This window comes from Martes martes (genome assembly GCF_963455335.1).
Source record: "Martes martes genome assembly, chromosome: 10".
In the NCBI taxonomy this organism is placed as follows: Eukaryota; Metazoa; Chordata; class Mammalia; order Carnivora; family Mustelidae; genus Martes; species Martes martes.
The window spans coordinates 41,548,130-41,569,662 of NC_137898.1; the positions used below are offsets into that span (position 1 = coordinate 41,548,130).

The following is a 21,533-nucleotide window of genomic DNA, read 5'->3' on the forward strand; positions in this document are numbered from 1 at the left end:
TTTCTTTAAAAAGTCTTTTTTCCCTCTCTGTGCTTCATTTTGGATATATTTTATGCTGCATCTTTAAGAACACTGACCTTTTTTTCTGTTAATTGCATCAAATGACATTTTCACTTCAGATACTATTAATTTCCATCTCTAGAAGTTCTATTTGGATTTTAAATACCTTCTCATATAAAAGTAGTTAGGTTTCAATGTGCTTGTGTGCTAATTTAGTTTCTGGATCTGTTTCTTTTTCAACTGACATTTTCCTGCATTCAGCGTTTGATTGGAAGTTTGGGCCATGATGAATTTTATGTTGTTCAGTGTTTTTTGTTTTCCTTTGTTGCCAATAAAGTTACTTTGGTCCAGGTTTTTGTTTTTTTTTTTTCCTTTTCTTTCTTTTTTCTTTTTTTCTTTTAAGGGTTGTTTTTAAGCTTTGTTAAGGAACAAGCAGGTTAGCCTTTAGTTTAGGGTTAGTTTATTCCTACTACGAAGCTATGGTCCTTCTGGACTGAAGAGAGTCCAAAAGGAGTCCCCACTCTAGCTGGCTAAAACTCAAATACCCCAGAGCTACATGGAATCTCTGAGAACTATTTGTTCACAGCTGCCTCAGCCGCTTTGCTTGACCTCAGGCATTTCATCCTACTTCCATGCATCTTAGTGCTCATCTAAAACTCAAGGGGGCAAAAAACCAAACCAAACCAAACCAAACCAAACCAAACCAAAACAAAACCCAAAAAACTTAAGGGGGCATTGTGTGTAGATTTCTGGAGGCTTTTGCTGATTAGCATGTGTTCTTTAGTACTCTGCCCAGCAACTTCTGGTTTCTACTCACTAGTACTATCACCAGTGGTTTAGAAGGGTTAAAAAAAAAAACCAAAAAGGAGTTGTAGTTCCTTATATAATCCCTTCTTTACCTTCATAGCTGAGAAGGACCACATTTTCCTTACTTTGAAATTTCCCTTTTAAGTTTTTCCTGGTTGTATTTTAGGGGATTCCAAAGTTTTGTGGTGTACTGGTCTTACTATTTAAATACAAGCACATATACAATGGCAATGAAAGAAATACAGAATGTAGACAAAGCAATATTAAAATCATATATCTCCTTCACAGTATTCTGAAAAAGCTGAATCAATTACTCTAAGGATTACTGGGTAATAAATAGGATTTCAAAATTTCACTAGAATAAAATAATATTTTGTTGTAATTAGGTAGGAGAAAATTCAAATGCTATCTTAAATCTCTCTCAAGATTTAAACATGAATGAATTAGCACTACCTTTAAAATTAAGCACTAAGATAATAAAATAGGAACTGTGAAGAAAGCAACATTTTCAAGTTTCCAAGTATCAATCCAAATACCAAAGCTATACAAAACCCAACCAAACAAAACCAAATGAAAATGTAATAAAATTTCATTTGTGCTCATCACACTTCAGTTTTGCTGTGCTCAAGCTTTTTGGAGAAAGAGAAAATGAGACCATCAGGGTTTTATTTCCATAGCACTACAATCTTAAAGTGAAAACATGACAACAGGTGTTGCTTTACTCTAATAGTGTTTATGTGCATCTACCAAATTCAATTTATGCACCAACAGTGAAATCAAACTATAACTGAATTTTATGGAATATTTAAAACATATAGAGAATAGTATAATGACCACTCACACCCACCACTCAAGTTTTGTCAAATCTTAACATTCTCCCACAGTTCCCTCAATTTCTAAAAGGAATAATTCAGGTCTATGGCACTGAATCCCCTTTAAAGCCTTCCCCGATCCCATTTCTATCCTTCTGCAGGGGCAGCCATACTGAATTCCCCAGTTATCATCTTTAAGTATTGCTTCTTACTTTGACTGTGTGTGTTTGCATGTGAAACTGTTTCACAGGTCTTTAAATTCCATATAAACAATGTATTGTAGGAATCACTCTGTAACTTTTTTTGCTTAACGGTGCTTCTGATATTCACAAATACATGATTAATCTGTTACAGAGATTTTACTGTATGCAACTATCATATTTATCTATCTTCTGTTCATGGACATTCAGGGTGCCTCCAATTTTTCACTTCTACAAACCATACTGTTGTCAAGATTGTTGTAGACAGACCGCAGGGAGACTGTTCAGAATACATGCCTAGAAAAAACTGTGGTTTTAGCGATGGATACTTATACATCTATACTTAACTTGAAGGTAGCAAACTGTTCTCTAAAGCTGTACCAATAAAGACTCTCAGAAGAGTATAAAAGTTCCATTTGCAGGTACTTGGCCTTGTTAAATTTTATGGTTTTTTTTTCTTTCCCCTGTAGTGATGGATAAGAAAGTCTCTTACGTAGTTTTAACTGGCCTCTCTCCCTGAGTTCCTAGTGATTTTGAGTTTCTTTTCATGGAAGTTTGTTATACATTCAGGCTTCATATAGTCAGAAAGTTTTCTGTAAAGGTGGGGGAGGATAATTTATATGTAATAAACAATTTAAATAACAGAGATTCCACAGTCAAATTCTAACTTTTGGAGCTAAGGGTATAGGTACATAAGAACTCTAGGTGCTCATCAGAGTGAGCAATCAATGAGGTGCAAGACAGAAGAATGCAGAATTGGGCCAGTCCTTGAGCACCGTGTAAGATCTGAGCGGGTACAGACTGGGGAGAGCCCTCTAGACACATATACTGAACACCGTAACTACTGGATAGCATTCTTTTAAATTTACACTTCACCTCTATCAGTGATATTTCTCTTTTGTCACTTTGGAAGTGAAAGTATTTTTACTTATATTTGCAACTTATTATATACTACTAGTTAATACTTAAAGAAAAGTTGTCAGATTTATTTTGTGGTACTCAAAATAAAAGCTACATATTAAAGCACATTTTAACTGGCAGGAATTATAAATCTAATCTAAGTAAGAGTTTTCTTTAAATCACTACTTTATTGAAATGATATGCCATCTAAAATTTATGTAGCTCTAAGAACATCTTATCTTACTTAGCATGTTGCATTGTTTCAAAGACAGTGGGCATAGAAAAAGTCACTGTAGAATGAAGGAATAATGTTTACTTCAAAAAGAATAAGACATTTCTCTCCCTTTTCTTTCTTACCTGCTTTAACGGAAAATGGCTTTTCCAATAGAAATATTGTTTGTTTCCAGTGTGTTCTGGCACTCTGGGGGCCCGTGGAGAACACGACCTGCATTGGTAAGAGTTCAAAAGTATCTGATGAAGTACAAGATTTTTAATATCATGCTACATTAATCTACTACATCAAATACAAGCTCTGATTGCTTACAACAGCAAAATGCTTATGATCAAACACCTTGGGGCACAAAAATAAAATACAATGTATTTCACATAATTAATTCTTATGGGAAAACTCATGATACTTACCCTGCTGTGACAATTTTTCTCAAAATATATATCAAAGTAGCCAGCAATTGCCTGTTTAAAAAAAAAAATTAAACTAATTACATGACATAACAATTATTCAGTCTTTCAAGATAATGGCAAAAAGAAACCATTTCAAAGACTAGATACCTCTTATACTTATGACAGGTCACTATTTTCTCCTGGAAAAGATGTTACACGTAAAAATGAAGTTATAGAATTTGGCTTTCCCCCACAGAAACAATATAATAATAAGGGCAACAAGGCTAATCAAATAATCAATATGTGTTTTATTAGAGAAATGACTGTGGTAGACTACTGTAAAGTGAGAGACCACACGAAGGAAGAGGCCTCAGCCAGCCCCAAGAGCTGAGCCATGCTCTCCCAAAGACAGGCTGCTGTGCAGGCGGGAGCCATTCTGGAGCTCTCTGCTCCAGTCAAACCAGACAACTGCAGCAGCCCAAGAGACCTGGGGAGAAACCAGCAGAAGAACTAGAGGACAAGTCCAGTCCGGACTGCAGAATCATACACAAATAAATCTAAATGATTGTGACTTCAAGGTACTTGGTTTTAAGGTGGTTTGTGACACGGCAATAAATTTCACTTAAACATACTCTTTTATACAAAGATCTCATTTAATTTCTTCTGATCTTGTGCATCTAATTTTAAAGCAAAGTACTATGAATATTTTTGTAATGAGATCAACAGAATTTTTAAATGTCACTTTTTTCCTGAAGATAAACTAAAAATATATAATAGTACTCAAATAGAACATATAAGCAAATACCCAAAGGAGAACTTCTGAGGTAATTCTAAGGGTTACTGTGATAGTATAAAACGGTCTCTAGAAGACAAATATTCAGGGGCACCTGGGTGGCTCAGTGGATTAAAGCCTCCTGGGATCAGCCCCACATCCGGCTCTCTGCTTGGCAGGGAGCCTGCTTCCTCCTCTCTCTCTGCCTGCCTCTCTGCCTACTTGTGATCTCTGTCTGTCACATGAATAAGTAAAATCTTAAAAAAAAAAAAAAAGACAAATATTCAGATGAGGATATGTAATTTTTATTTCTTTTTAAAATTTAAATGATACCATCCCTTTTTCTTTCACTAACAGCATTAGCTTTATCTATTTTTAAAACTGGCATTAAAAAAAGCTTATAAGGTGTTAAGAATAGGACACCGATTATTGAAAAATCACTATAAAGCTAGCTAATTTGTGTACTCTCCTGCTTTTGTTGAGAATGTGAACTTTTATTGATCTGTGAGGTTAATATGGATTGGGCCCAAAACAAGTTCAATATTTAACACTGAGGTTCATTACGTTTTAGATACCAAGAGAGAATCAAAATACTATTTATAATTCTATCAAACAGACAAAATATAAAACAATGTAGTACTCAGGTACAGATTATTATAGAAAACTATGTAGTTACTCAGAACATTTCTAAAACATGACTTCTATCAGTTGATTTCCTGGTATCCCTCCATAGACTAATTCAACTATTTTCTTAAATTTACTCCTGTATGCCAGTCTTGTTCACCAGTGTCCAGAGCAGTGCCTGGCCCATAGTACACAATAAATATTTGCTGAGAGAATGTACTTATTATATACAATTCTATTACAGAACTTACCATACTACTTATAGTTAGTCGTGCTATCAGACTACAATGTGTGTGTGTGTTTTTAAAGATTTTATTTATATTTGTCAGAGAGAGTGAGCGAGTGAGCACAAGCAGGGGGTGCGGCAGGGAGAGGCAGCAGCAGGCTCCTGGCTGTGCAAGGAGCCCCATGTGGGATGGGATACGGTCCCAAGACCGTGGGATCATGACCTGAGCTGAAGGCAGTCGCTTAACCAACTGAACCACCCAGGCGTCCAAGATGGCACTGTTGCTTTAAAAACAAAGCCTATGTGTAATTCATATTGTTGTTCTCCTTAACTTGCATAGGTCTCTCATGTAGCACATTCTCAATACATTTCAGTTAAGATTTTCAGTTTCTTAAATTCAGCTAGTCTTATTATGTTGTCAGGACACTTTAAGAAATCAGTGAATAACCAGACTTAGAACTTATAATTTTCAACTGAAAAAAGAGAATGTGAGAATCATGAGGGGAGGAGAGGAACGCTACTTTGTAGGGACCCGAAAAAGTCTCAGCCTGACCTCTGAACTACAGGTTAGTTCCAAATCAACATAACAAAGGCTGAGAGAATGGAACTAAAATCTCAATCACTGGCACAGGCCTTGAAAACCTCCAATCAGCAAAGATCTCCAGAACATAAGAGAGATTTGAAAAAGCTGTGCGAGTTAGACTAATCACTAAACAGGGTATGTGTAGGAGAGCCCAAAATACTACAGCAAACATTTAGAGAACTAGACTGAGATGTGAACCACTGCCTGCCCAGGCACGGTTGACAGGGCTTATGTTTTGGCTTTAACTGGGTTGACTGCCCGCTCACACCAAACATCAACAACATTCTCTAGATAATTATAACAGGACCGACAGTACGCACGACATAACAAGCACAACATCCAGAAAACAATCCAAGATTATTCAACACACAAAGAACCAGGAAAATGTCTTTAACTTTTAAGAAAAGAGATAATCCACACATGCCAACTGTGAGATGACCCAGAAGCTGGGTACTATGAGACAAAAACTTTAAAACAGAATTATAACCATGCTGTTATGAGGCAACAGAAATGGGGTTATAGAAAACACACTGAAATGAAGTGAAAGATAGGAATTCTTGTAGAGAAAAAGAAACTACTAAATGAATGAATGAATGAATGAATGAATAAATAAATAAATAAATAAAACTAATGGAAGTTTTAGAATTAAAAAACGTAATAACTGAAACAAAAAGCTCCCTGGGCTGACCTGCAGAATGGAGATGACAGGGAGGAAAAAAGAAAAAACAGTGAATGTGAAGATAGGTCAATAGAAAGTATCTAATTTGAAAAATCAGCAGAAAAAGATTGAAATACAATGCAGGAGCCTCAGGGGCCCGTGCAACTAACATACATGTAAATGGAGGTCCAGATGGAAAAAAAACATAGGAGCGGGAAAAACCTTTCAAAATTCTATATCCAGCAAAAATATACTTCAGGAATGAAGGCAAAATAAAGACATTTTCAAGTAAAGGTAAACTAAAAGAATTCATTGCCAAAAGAGTTTAGAAGAAATGTTAGGGGCGCCTGGGTGGCTCAGTGGGTTAAAGCCTCTGCCTTCAGCTCAGGTCATGATCCCAGGGTCCTGGGATGAGCCCCACAATGGGCTCTCCACTCAGCGGGGAGCCTGCTTCCCCCCCCTCTCTCTACCTGCTTCTCTGCCTACTTGTGATCTCTGTCTGTCATATAAATAAATAAAATCTTAAAAAAAAAAAAAGAAGAGATGTTAAAGGCAGTTCTTCAAGCTGGTGAGCAATAATACTGGGAGGAAACCTGAAACATCAAAAACAACAGAAAAACAACAGAAATGATCAATAGTTTGTTAAGTACAAAAGATTACTTTTCCCCTCTGAACTCCTTTAAAATACTTACGATTTTTTAAGACAAACATGATATAACATCATTTGGTGGGGTTTTCCACATATGTAGATGTAATCATTAAGATCAGTGCAGGGGTTTGGGTGGTTAGGAGGAGGAAGAGTAAAATCCCACCAACATATTTAATGTTTATAAAACTGGGATGTGAAGAAGGCTTTTTAAGCATCACGCATAGGCAGAAACTCAAGAGAAGCTTAAAACTTTAGTAACAAAGCCATAATGAGATATTACCTTACACATGTCAGAATTGCTATAATCAAAGAGGCAAGAAATAACAAGTGTTGATGAGGATGTGAAGAAAAAGGAATACTTGGCTGTTGGTGGGAATGGAAACTGGTACAGCCACTAATGAAAAACAGTATGGAAATTCCTCAAAAAGTTAAAAATAGAAATATTATATGATCAAGTAATTCCACTGGGTATTTATACAAGAAAACAAAACCGCCAATTTGAAAAGATACATGCACTCCTATGTTTATTGCAGCATTATTTACAATAGTCAAGATATGGAAGCAACCTAAGTGCCCACTGACAGATGAATGGATAAAGAAGATGTGGTACATACAAACACTGAAATATTCAGTCATAAAAAAGAATAAAATCTTCCTATTCAACAACATGGATGGGCCTAGAAGTTACTATGCTAGGTGAAGTAAGTTAGAGAAACACAAATACCACGATTTCACTTACATGTGGAATCTTAAAACAAAACAAAACAAAACAAAAACAAAGAAACAAACAAAAAAACCCCAGACTCTTTTTTTTCTAAAAGATTTTATTTATTTATTTGAAAGAGAGAGAGAATGAGAGGGAGAAAGTATGAGCAGGGAGAAGAGCAGAGGGAGAAGCAGGCCCCCCGCCAAGCAGGGAGTTTCGGTGTTGTACACCCAAAACTAGTATGACACTGTATGCTACTTATACTTGAATAAAATAAAATTTTAGTGTCAAATTAAAAGATGAAGAAATCTGAGAGTATTTGCAATATGTATATATAACAAAGGGACACTGTCCTTTTTTACATTAAGCTACTACAAATTAGTAAGAAAACAATGTCAAAAGAAATTAGAAAACAAAGCAGGAAATTTATAAAAGAAAAATAAGCGTAAGTAAAAGATGTTTGACCTACTTAGAAAAATGAGTAAGCTAAAATGATCAGATACGATTTTCCTTGATCATGATGGGGAAAACTTTCTTTTTAAAAAGATTTTATTTATTTGACAGAGAGAAAGATCACAGGTAGGCAGAGAGGCAGGCAGAGAAGGGGGGGGAAGCAGGCTCCCCACCGAGCAGAGAGCCCGATGAGGGGCTTGATCCCAGCACCCTGGGATCATGACCTGAGCCCAAGGCAGAGGCTCTAACCCAATGAGCCACCCAGGTGCCCCGGGGAAAACATTTTTTAAAAGATAATATCCATAGTTAGTGGGGAAAGTAGCATGCATACTGGGAAAATAAACTGAAATGACCTTTCTAGAGGGAACTTAGTAATACATAATAAAAGACAAGACATCTGTATTAAAAAGAAGTCACAGAGAAAATGGTACACATGCTATGATTCTATCTACATATAGAATATTCAAAAACAGCACAATTTACAGTGTTGTAAGTCACAATAGTAGTTACCCTTCAACAGTGGTAGAAACTAGAAAGGGGTTACACGGAGGGCTCCTGGGCTGCCGGTAATATTCTGTTTCTTCAGCTGACTGCTGGATACATGGTAGGTATTCACTTTGTGCAATTTTATCAAACTACACTTAAGATCTGTGTACTATTCTGTTGTGCAAATACATGTTATGGGCTCAGTCAAAATGTTTATATAATGCACATACTCACTGACCCAGTAAATCTTAACTTCCAAAAAACATTCTATGGAAATTTATTGAGTATGCTTGCAATGATTTATCTATAAGATGCCAATTTTAGCCCACATTTTCAACAACAGGTGACCAGTTAACAAATCATAATACCTCCATATGATGGGATAACATTTTGGCCATCAAAAATAATCCTATAGGTAAATATTTATCAATTTGGAAAAGCAGTCACAATATACTATTGGGTAAAAGAATAATATATATATTATCGGCACTTATTACATGCTATGCAAATGTGAATACATATGTACATATCTGAAAAGATAATCACCAAGCGATTGAAAGTAGATGATAGATTTGGAATGTGCATATTCATCAGCCTTACCCATAATTTAGATTTCCCATAAAAATGAACAGCTTCTGTGATAATAAATTATTTTTAAAACTTGAGTTAAATGATCTATAGTATTGCATAAATAAAAATAAATAAAAATAAAGATATAATTCACTTTGATTATGAGAATTTGGCAGGGACCTATGACAAAGATAAATCTGAATTCACATCTACTTTATGGTTCCCTCTGAAATGCATCATAGTTTCTTCAACTCAAACAGATTTACCTCCCTAATCATGTCTGGTGGAGGGTAATACCAAAATCAGTTCTACAGCACCCATGAAGCAGAAGCATGAGAAGCTAGGAAGAAATTCACCTGCAATAAAAAACTATGTGCAAAAAACCACCCCCCAAAAAACAAAAAACAAACTACGTGCAGATAATCGACTCATCAGACTTAAGATTCACATAACCGGGGCACCTGGGTGGCGCAGCTGGTTAAGCAACACACGCTTGGTTCCAGCTGGGGTCATGATCTCAGGGTCCTAAGATCGAGCCCCACCTGGGGCTCCACGCTCAGTGTGGAGTCTGCTTCAGATCCCTTTCCTCTGTTCTTCCTGCTCCTGCTCTCTCTCTACAATAAATAAATCAATCTTAAAAAAACAAAAACAAAAACAAAAAACAAACCCAAACCAAAAAAACCCCACAAAACTCCAAAAAGATTCACATAACTGAGCAAGTAGAAAACTCTTGCTCTAAAAAAACCAAAGGGCATTTCTGGTTTTAAAATGGGTATTAACCCTCAAGCAGAATGCTACTGAAAGGGAAAGGGCTCCCCTCAACTTGTAAGTGGTCCTTAATAATTAAAATAAGATATTAGACAAAAAGAGGAAAAAATGTTATTGAACTTGAATCATAGACTATAAAACCCAACTGAACTATGATTAGTGTTTTTATTTTCTGCAAAGCCATTATAACCACATATGTCAGCTGATTTAGGGACAAAGCTATTTATTCTGGTGAAGAACATAAATATGCCACTATTTTTCCATTAGTTTCACCACCTTGTTACCATCACTTTGACAGGCTACCTCTAGGTCTGTTGAATGTTAATTTCAATGAACTTACACTCTCTCTGTGGAAGTCATTCAAATATAAGAATAAACAACCACAGGAAACTGAAAATGATGGCTAACAGGCAATGGTAATAAGTAACAGGAGCACAGCTTGACGCGCTTGAAAAAGATCAGATAGGTTATAAGGCCTAAGCACCGGATACATTTCTCTTTTGTTCCACATGTATATCTTGTCAGGGGGAAAGGGAATTGCTGAGGGGAAAAAACAAGCATTAAAATAAAACATCTGCAGAAGTTGGATTAATCTGTAAAGGCAAGGTCACAGTTAAATAAATAACATCTCACTGAATTATACCACCGTCGGAAAAATTTTTAAAAAGTCCTTAGACTGAGGGGCGCCTGAGTGTGGCTCAGTCATTAAGCATCTGCCTTTGGCTTGAGTCACGGTCCCAGGGTCCTGGGATTGAGCCCAGCATCGCGGGCTCCCTGTTCAGCGCGAAGCCTGCTTCTCCAGTCTCCTGCTCCCCCTGCTTGTGTTCCCTCTCTCACTGTCTCTTTCTCTGTCAAATAAATAAATAAAATCTTAAAAAAAAAAAAAAAAGTCCTTAGACTGAGAGAAGGGAGCGTCTGTGGTAATTAAGAACAACAACAGTGCTCATTATAGAAGAAAACAGAATAAAAGAAAAATACATGCATATGCAGCAAACTTCTGGGACAGTCTGATCACATTTGTAATTTGGTGGGAATCCTCCACATATATAGGAAAATAATTCAGGCACGTAGCTTTGTTGTGCATCTTAAACATTCCTAAGCATTAGAATATAGTCTTTCAAAATGAACTGTTTCTTCTTTGTGGATTTCACAAATAGGAAGAAAAAAACTCACAGTATGTGTAAACTGAATATTTAAAAAATCTGTTTTAAGCCACGTTTTGTTTGTCCCAGACACACAAAGGTAAATGCACTTCATTTTTATAAATGTTCATCTGAAGAACAATGACTTGGAATAAAAAATTATTTTCTCATGTATTTTGGTGTGATGAATATTTCTTTAAAGAAAATGTATCATGTGTATATGTAACAGGATGGCAGCCAATGAAATAAGATCAGACTAGACCTTGTGAGGAAGAAGGAAATTAAAAATTATCATTATCACTATCACCTGCAGGGAGTAATTTATCATTTCTGTTCTTCATTGGTATCATGTTCCAACAGCGTGTGGTTACAGCAGATACAATTAGGCAGCTGGCCACAGAAGTAGGAGGATAATGTGCTTTTGATGGAGTTTATCCAAGCATGGAGATAGAGTGTTTGTAATCCATGCAGCAGAATCACTATAACAAAAATACAATTCATTTTTTGTTGGAGTAGTCCTTTCAAAATCTTAATACAAAATTCAAAAGCCAACTGATGATGAGTCTGAAGCAAGTAAAGAAAGCGTAAGAAGAAAATACATAAAAATGATTACTATAGCTTACATCACTGTACATAAACAAGATGATAATATAAACATAAGCTATGCAAGCTGCTGCATAAAGAGTATGAACTCTGCTGTAATAACTGGTATTTAAACTAAGAAGATGAAATCAACAAATATGAAAATTGTGTATGATTTTCTCCCACTATTAACTATACCTTAACTCATGGACTCTTTCTCCTTCAATTAATTTTCTATTTTATCCCAAGAGAAAATTTGCATCTTTTCTTTCTTCCATGATTCCTCTAGGGAACAATACATATTAAGTGCCATATACTCCTCAAGGGATATTGCCAAATTGAGTATTGTTTAGAATAGACCAAGCAATAGGGGAAGTAGCAAAACAGACAATAGGTCTAAAAATATTTTTTAAAAAGTATTTTTACCAAAAAACTCAATAAAATTAATTTTTGACCTACTTAAAATATTTCCAGGTTGTAACTGAAATTTCTTTCAAATTTACTTATCTGGGTCTGTTGTAATTTCAAAATTGCTTACTAAAATGCTTTTAGCAGGGGAAGAAGAGATCACCTCTTCAGAGCCTACAACATAAGTACTTTAATTCTGACATTTCATAAATTGAGACCTTACATGCTCTAACTGCTCAACATTTTTTCTTAGCTATAAACACAAGATACTGTTCTATATATTCAATAATCATTGACATTTACTAATATTTTCACTTTAAAAAACCTTTTAAAGTACAGTATATATGCAGAAAAGTGCACTTACGTGTATACCATGAATTTTCAAAAAATACAGCCATGAAACCCACACTCAGATCAAGAAACCCACACTCAGATCAAGAAATAGAACATCCCAGCACCCCAGTAATCCACCTGAGCCAATCCTAGGCACGTCCGGCCCAAAGGGTAACTACTATTCTGATTCCCCCCACGAGCTTTATTGAGATATAACTGACATATAACATACAATTGACACATAACGATTATAAATTTAAGGTGTGCAATGTATTGATTTGATACACATATACTGCAAAATGATTACCATTACTCATTAATCAATTAATGAGTAATTAACCACTAATGTGTTCAGCATTAGTGAAAACCTCCACTGCATCAAATAATCATCATTTCTTTTTTGTGGTGAGAATACTTAAGATCTACTCTCTTAATAACTTTTAAGGATATAATACAGTATTATTAACTGTAAGCATAATGAGGTACCCTGGATCCCCAGAACTTACTCAGTTGGTATCCTCTGACCAACATCTCCCCATTTCTCCCACCCTCTATCCCCGGTTATTACCTTTACTCTCTGTTCTGTAAGTTTGGATTTTTAGATTGCACATGTAAGTGATAGCACGCAGTACTTATTTTTGTTTGACTTATTTCACTTAGCATAATCCCTTCGAGGTCTATCCATGTTATTGAAAATGGTAAGATTTCCTTCTTTTGATGGCTGAATAGCCCATTGTGTATGTGTGTGTATCTTCTTTATCCTCTCATCTACTGATCGACACAAAGGTTGCTCCCATATTTTGGCTGTTTTAAGACTGCAATCAATATGGCAGGGCAGCTATCTCCTTGAGATTCTGTTTTCATTTCCTTTACATATACTCAGAAGTGGGATGGCTGGATCATATATTAATTCTATTTTTAATTTTTTGAGGAACCTCACACTGTTCTCCCCAGTGGCTGCACCAATTTACCTTCCAGCCAACAGCCACAAGGGCTCTCTTTTCTCCACATCCTCACCAGCACTTGTTAGCTCACCGCTATACTGATTTCTAAGATCACAGATTCATTTTCCCTATTACATATTTCAACATAAATGGAATCACACATCATGTAGTATTTTGTGGACTGGCTACTTTCCTCACTATTGTTTTTTAGATTCACTTACACTGTTGCACATTACTTAAACTGTTACAAGGCTGTAAGGCATATCTGACTAACAGTTTATTTATCCAGTCTAAGACTGACAGGCACTAAGTAGTTGTTGTTTTTTTTTTTTTAAGATTTTATTTATTTATTTGACAGACAGAGATCACAAGGAGGCAGAGAGGCAGGCAGAGAGAGAAGAGGGTGGGGAGCAGGCTCCCTACTGAGCAGAGAGCCCGATGCTGGGCTTGATCCCAGGATCCTGGGATCATGACCTGAGCCAAAGGCAGAGGCTTTAACCCACTAAGCCACCCAGGCACCCCTCTTCTCCCCCGTTTTGAGATATAATTCACATACCATAAAATTTTCATATTTAAATAAACTGCTTAATTCAGTTTAAAGAATATTCAGTTGCACAACCATTGTTGCAATCTAATTTTAGAACATTTTTATTACCCAAAAAAGAAATTCTGTATCCATTCCCCCTCTAATCCCAGACCTGTCTATAGATTTCCTATTTTGAACATTTCACATAAGTGGAATCATAGAAATGCAAGAGCATATAAATGGAATGCTTTCATGGTTAGCTACCTGTACTTAGCATAACCTTTTCAAGGTTCATCCATGCTGTAGTACATACCAATATATGTTTTGTTTTATGGACAGATACTACTTCACTGTATGGACCTACATTTTGTTTATTCATTCTCCAGGTGATGGACATCTGGTCTGCTTCCACTTTTTAGCTATTATAAAGAATGCTGCTACGAGCACTCATGTTTAAGTGTTTGTATGGACATATGTTTTCATTTCTCTTGGGTATGTATCTGGAAGTGGATGAACCTTTAAGTTAATCTTATTCATAAACTCAAAATGGATTAAAGACCTAAATGTGAGACCCGAAACCATAAAATTCTTACAAGAAAACACAGGTAGTAATTTCTTTGAATCAGCCATAGAAACATTTTTGTTGATATCTCTCCTCTGGCAAGGAAAACAAAAAAAATTAAATAGAACTACCATATTATCCAGTAATTCCACCACTGGGTATTTACCCAAAGAATATGAAAACACTAATTTGAAAAGATATATGCATCCCTGTGTTTATCGCGACATTATATACAATAGCCAAGATAAGAAAGCAACCCGACTGTCCATCCGTAGATGAATGGGTAAAGAAGCTATGATATATTTATACAACGGAATATTGCTCAGCCATAAAAAGGAATGAAATCTTGCCACTTGCAACAATATGGATGGACCTAGAAGGCATAATGTTAAATGAAGTAAGTCAGAGAAAGACAAATACCATATGACTTCACTCATATGTGGACTTTAAGAAACCAAAGGAAAAAAAGAGACCAAAAAAGCCAGACTCTTAATTAAATACAGAGAATAAACTGGTGGTTATTCTCACCTCCTTTCCTTTGGTACTCCCATTTAAAGATATATTAGGACTTTTCCTCTATATCTATTTTCTTGTATCCTCTATATCTCTTGCCCTTCCCAAATCTTCCCCCTTGTATCCCTCCATGCTTCCTTCTGGATATTTCCTTTTGACCTAAAATCTAGTTCAATAAACCTCTCTACACCAGTGTGCTAAGATCTGCTGCTAAACTCATTTTAGTTAAGTTTCAGAATATGTTCAACTCTTTCAAATCTGCTATAATTCTTTTTAGATGTTTTCAATTGTAGCTTGAAATTTATAATTTCTTTTGTCCTTCAACTTAGTATGCATAGTTATTTTTATTTTTAACTTTTTAAGATAGGCTCTATGCCTTGGGGAGGGTATGTGCTATGATGAGTGCTGTGAAATATGTAAACCTAGTGATTCACAGACCTGTACCCCTGGGGATAAAAATACATGATACGTTTATTAAAATTAAAAAAAATGCAAAAAAAAAATAGGCTGCATGCCTAAAATCAGGCGTGAACTTACAACTCTGAAGAGCCAAATGCGCTAACGACTGAGCCATCCAGGTCCCCAAAGAGTTATTTTAAAGTCCATATCTGGTATATCTAAAACCTGGAGCACTTGGAGCTCTGTTTTTATTGCTTACTATTTCAGCTGGTTATTGATTTATGTTGTCTTGTGTCCTTGTGTGACTGATTACCTTTGACTATAATCTGTACCTTATATCTGAAAAACTGCAGAAATAATTTAAGGCCAATGATAACGATCTTCTAGAAAGAATCTTTGTGCAATGAATCTGGGGGTGCTGGCAAACCCTAAGATCATATTAATCTAATAATGGGGTTTGAGGATTTCCTGGGTCACCCAGATGATTTGAGGCTAGGCTACAGTCCATGGAAGGGTTTATTTATCTGAAATTTTACCCTATTCTTGGGTGCAGTCTTTCATGGTCACAATGCAAAGCACTGGGGAATCACAAAGGCCCGATTTTTCTATTCCTATCCATGTGAGGCTATCAAAGGGCTATACAAGTCTTAGCTGCTACTTCTGAATTGGTAAATGCCTATAGGGCAAAAGTAGACCCAAACGTCAGTCTCATTTCTCTGGATTGTCTTCTTTTCTGAGTTTTAGCTTGATAATGCTTTACTATGTCTCTGATACCTTCAAACAAATAGTGTTTTATATTTTCTTTAGCTTTTATAGTTCTTCTCAGCAAAAGGGTCACTCCATTTTATGTAGTCCACCATAATAGGGGGCAGATTTATTACTGCATTTTTTCCTTCCTACTTAAGGCTCTCTGCCTGTAATACTCCCCCATTCCCTAAACTAGATTCTTCTCATTTACCATGTGTCTGTTTACACATTATTTCTTCTGGGCTTAGTCTTCTCTAATCCCGCTGAATAGATGTTTCTCTATTTCTCCCTGTAATAACACATTCCATGCTCAAAGTGCTTTTGGTTTAATTACAGAGCCCAACAGCCCTTAAGGGCAGTCTCACTATGTCTGTGCTCTCCTCCGTATCCTCACTGCCCAGGCACAACACCTGGACATTCTACCTCAACAGTGAAGGCAACTGTGCAGTTACAAAGGCATGAAAGAGCCAGGAAGTGCAGGCTCTATAGAAAATTAATAAAGAGTTGCTAATTGAGAGAACTAATAAATGAATAATGAAGTGATATAATATGCTCAACTCCTACCAGCCTTTGGGAAAAGAAAATCATGATGCTTTACTTCTCTTATAACTTCCTATTTTTAAAATTCAAATTGCTATTAGATGTCAACTACTTTAGGGAAACATTCCTTGAAGTCTACGCTGGCAACAGTTACTTGCTCCCCATTAATCTAGTGCACACAGTATTAGGAAGGCTTTCTGGAAGAAGCCATGGCTAAAGTAAAATCTTAAGTATGAACAGGATTACTGAGGAAAAGCAGGTAAGAGTGTGCCAGGCCAGGGGTATCTTTTATATGCCTCTCTTCTTAAAATTCTCTTATAGAATATCATATTACAATTATCTATTTATATGTTGGCCTCTCCTAAACTAAGGTCTTGGGGGTCAGAGATTATATTGTATTGTACTCGCAGTACCTAACACAGAAGCCAGAACTAGCATCCTAGTATACACAGGACTAGTATTCAATACATGTTGCTTAAATGAAAAGTTGTCTTGGAAAGCATTTCTGCGTGTGTGTGCTTGCCACTAAACAACTTGCAGCCCACTGCTTCTCTAGATTTCTATCTCCTATCTGCTTCCTGGCATAGCATCAGTTTCTCACTGTTTTATACCAATGCTTATTGTTCCTTATATTCCATTTTTCATGCTGCTTTTCAATGTTCCCTAAAAACTACCCACCTAAAGGCTCTATGGCCCATTCCTAGTTCCTCAAATGGCAGAAAATACTATCAATGATAAGTAAACATTTTAAATTTTAAGTACAAAATAGGAGATATACTGAATTTAAAAATCAACAAAAAACAAAAGAAACCTTTAATGATGGCTGAAGAGGTTTAAAACTGAAAACTCTTAAAACCCATTTTTGTTTCTAGGTGATCAAGTCGTACCAAATGCTACTTGTTTTTTTGTTGTTTTTTTTTAAGATTTAAAAAAATTTCTTTGGCAGAGAGAGAGGCGGGGCACAAGCAGGGGGAGCAGTAGGCAGAGGGAGAAGCAGACTCCCACTGAGAAGACTCGATCTCAGAACCCTGGGATCATGACCCAAGCCAAAGGCAGACATTCAACTGACTGAGACACCCAGACATTCCAAATGCCACTTGTTTTTACAGGCCTTTGGGACTATAAATTAAGAGATCAAACACTGAAAGAAACTCCGACAGACAGGAAAAAGGGGGCAGGTAGAAGATGTGGTGCACTTTGCTTTCCAGAAATGAACGGTATTTTCTCTTTGGAAAAGTGAGGTAGGGGTACCTGTGTGACTCGTCGGTTAAGCATCTGACTTTTGATTTTAGCTTAAGTTGAGATCTTAGGGTCCTGGGATGCAGTCATGCATCAGGCTCTGTACTTGGTAGGGCACCTGCTCGAGATTCTCTCTCCCTCTCCCTCTGCCTCCCACTCACCCCAGCTCAAGTGCACTCTCTCTCAAATAAATAAATAAATCTTAAAAAAAAAAAAAGTGAGGTAAAAAGATGGTTTCCTCCTCCCCATCTGAGCCCTACTAAAAAAGTATCCAACAGCTGAAGTGAGAACTAAGTACTTGATGGCATTCATTTATGTTTGCCCTGTAGAGGCTGCAATTTTTCAAAGAAGGTAATTATACCAGTTGTCATAAATTCTGGCTTTATATCTGTAATTTCAGTGGTTTTTTGACTGCTTCCACTGCACACTGCTGGGTGAGACAATAACTTACATTTCTGGGGCCGCAGGACCCACCCTGTATCCATGAGGTTGGATGCTGAATTAAAGGATAAGCAGAAAAGAATAAGAAATCAGGCAGAGTGCTATGGTGCAATCTTTTGGGACAGCCAGGACATATCTTTGTTAAAGCGAAGGGCATTCTGTAATAGCTATGTCACTGTCTTCATGATCTAGAAATTTAAAATGTGACTCTTTGTAAAACTACAGGTAGAAAAGAAGTGATTTTGCTTTTAGAAGCAGCTGATTTGCATAAATGAAGCATTCTGAAGAAAGGTCTCATTTCCCCAATACATCAGATAGTCAGGTATATGGACAAATTAAAGAGTTTTCATTGCATTACCTCTGCCTGTAAAGAAAGTAGTCTTTGAGGGTGCCTGGGTGGCTCAGTCCGTAAGTGTCTACCTTTGGCTCAGGTCAGGATCTCAGGGACTTGGGATCAAGCCCCACATCGGGCTCTCTGCTCAGCAGGGAGCCTGCTTCCCCCCATCCCCTCTGCCTGCCTCTCTACTTGTGATCTCTATTTGTGATCTCTCTGTCAAATAAATAAAATCTTAAAAAAAAAAACCAACACAACTTTTTCATTGAAAGTGCAACAAGACAGGAAAACAAATGAAATATTAATTGGCTTATTTTATGGAGACTTTCTATGTGCCAGGCGTAGTGGTAAGTGCTTGCGTGCATTATCTCATTTAGCACACTCAAAATAATAAGGAGGTAGGTATTGCTGTTATGATCTCCACTTTTCAGATGAAAAATCTGAAATTCAGAGAAGTTAAATACCTCTTTCTAAAGTCATACTAGTAAACTCAGTTCACTGGGTCTAAAGCTGAAGCTATTTTTTTTTTTTAAAGGAGGTTCCACACCCAGCATGTAGCCCAGTGCAGGACCCAAACTCACGACCCTGTGATCAAGACCTCAGCTGAGATCACGAGTCAGATGTTCAACCAACTGAGCCACCCTGGCACCCCTAAAACTGAAGCTTTTAACCAGTTACATTAACACTATTTAAACTTTCCTTTTTTATTTTAATCACTTTTAGTAAACTCCCGACTATTTCATGATTGGCCATTTTCTCATTCAGTCTTCTAGAAAAGAGAAAGATGGACTGATTTTGGTAACTGATATGTTCTGAGCCATACAGTATTTGTAACAAGATTTATTTTTCCAATTCTTGATTCATCATCCAATAAAGACTGATCCATCCTGTGAATACATATGTATACATCAGACAGCTGGAAACATTAGGTGCTTTAGGATGTTCAGAATTTCTGAATGCCAATATTCGCGATGGCTTCTGCCAAAGCATGAGTCAAAGGAAATCTGAACCGAGAAGATTACTTCCTTATAGGTCATTACTCTGGGGATAACTGCCTAAATCAAAGAGGAAAATACCTGGTCAAACTCATTTATTATCACAACGTAATAATGCTAATTGGCAGCTTCTGAGATAAGTCTAGGGGGAACTCCCCTGACAATCCAATCAAGAGTTCACTATTATTGATTATTTGATAAATAAACCATTTTTATGCTTATTGCTGTGCTTGAGATAAGTATTTCAGTCCTGCTTGAGTGTGATTATTTCTCCCAAATTTATTCTGACCCTTGGCATTGCTGATTTCAAGCACGACCCTATTCCTATCTAGAATTAAATTATGATTGTAATACAACAGAAGAATTTCAACACTGTACTCAAATTCTATTTTAGAACAATATGATGTTCAAATCCTTTTATAATATAACTCAACTGGAGGCTTTAAAACCACTGTTAATGAACTTTCAAAAATGCAGATTCAGAAGCATTATTTACAGCATGGCTTTCAAAGGAGGCTCAAGCACAAGAATCTCTTCACTCTAAGGACTCACGTTCAGGGTTTCTCATTTTGTGGACTTCTGCATTCTCTCTGAGCAGGTTTAAATAATGGTTTAATACTGCAGGTGATTCATCCCGCTACTCTACTCAATGAACATACACCTCAAAGTTATTAGGAACTGGGAAACATATCTTTTTTAAAAATTAAACTTTTCTTAATGGTATATTTCCAAGGAAAAAGTACAAAAATAGACAGGAAGGCAACTAACCACAGAAAGTAAGTTGAAAAAAATCCAGATTTTAAAAAGGCTAAAATCCTCTGGGCTTTAGCTCAGAAGGCTAGACTCTGTGGTTGGGAAAAAAGAAAGATACAGGGTGGGGGTCAGACAGAAGTATGCAAGATTTTATAGGCAATGCATTGGGTACACCTGGACTTTAGTCAAATATAAACAATATCAGAACTAGATAGAATCCCTCTGAATATGAGACAAAGCCTCCTCTTACAGTAGAGTCATATATTATGTGAAGAATTAGTCACATAATGGTTAAATCAAGTAATCAGAATTACTCGGGGGGCGCCTGGGTGGCTCAGTGGGTTAAAGCCTCTGCCTTCGGCTTGGGTCATGATCCCAGGGTCCTGGGATCGAGCCCCGCATGGGGCTCTCTGCTCGGCGGGGAGCCTGCTTCCTCCTCTCTCTCTCTCTCTCTCTGCCTACCTCTCTGCCTACTTGTGATCTCTATCTGTCAAATAAATAAATAAAATCTTTAAAAAAAAATTACTCTGGAAAATCCCTAATGTATAAACCATCCCTCAGTAAGTTCAATTCAACTAGTTCTTCTGGCAATGGTACAAATCATTTCTTTGGGTGGGCTCCAGATGAAGTAGACAGCTTGTAACCGAGTGCCATGTTGTATTAAAAAATACGTTTTTGTTTATTTTGTAAAAAGACTTATTTATTTTAGAGAAAGTATGTGCGTACACATGCACGCATGCATGCATTAAAGTTGGGAGGAGGGGCAGAGGGCAACAGAATCCTCAAGCAGTCTCCAAACTGACTACGGTGCCTGATGTGGGGCTTGATCACAGGACCTTGAGAACATGACCTGAGCCAAAATCAAGAGTCGGGTGCTTAACCAGCTGAGCCACCCAGGCACTCCATGGTATATTTTTAAACTTTCCAGATTTTTTTTTTCTGTTCATGAAGAATTCATCCATGTTGTAGCATATATTCAGGATCACCTTTTTTCATTGACATATACTACTCCATAAATATACTACATTAATTTATCCATTTTACTGCTGATAAACACTTAGCTTGTTTCCAGTTCGGGATTATAATGAAGTAGGCCACAATGGACACTTGTGTACATATCTTTTGGCAAACATGAGCACACTTTTGTTGTGTAAAGACCTAAAAGTGAAACAGTTAAGCCACAGAGTAAGCATGTGTTCAGCTTTGGTAGCTACTATAATAGTAGGTCGCCGTGTTGTAT

At 36.7% G+C, this 21,533-nt stretch overlaps 1 protein-coding gene across 1 annotated transcript in view; it reads right to left on the minus strand.

Annotated features, from left to right (window-relative positions):
- Positions 1-21,533, minus strand: part of PRMT3 (protein arginine methyltransferase 3) — a 129,025-nt gene that overhangs the window by 9,066 nt on the left and 98,426 nt on the right. Inside the window, exons 14-15 of the mRNA XM_080816665.1 lie at positions 3,362-3,412; positions 3,077-3,164 (exon numbers count right to left, since the gene is read on the minus strand). Of these exons, the coding sequence (XP_080672791.1) occupies positions 3,077-3,164; positions 3,362-3,412 (139 nt within the window). The remainder of the gene's footprint in view (positions 1-3,076; positions 3,165-3,361; positions 3,413-21,533) is intronic.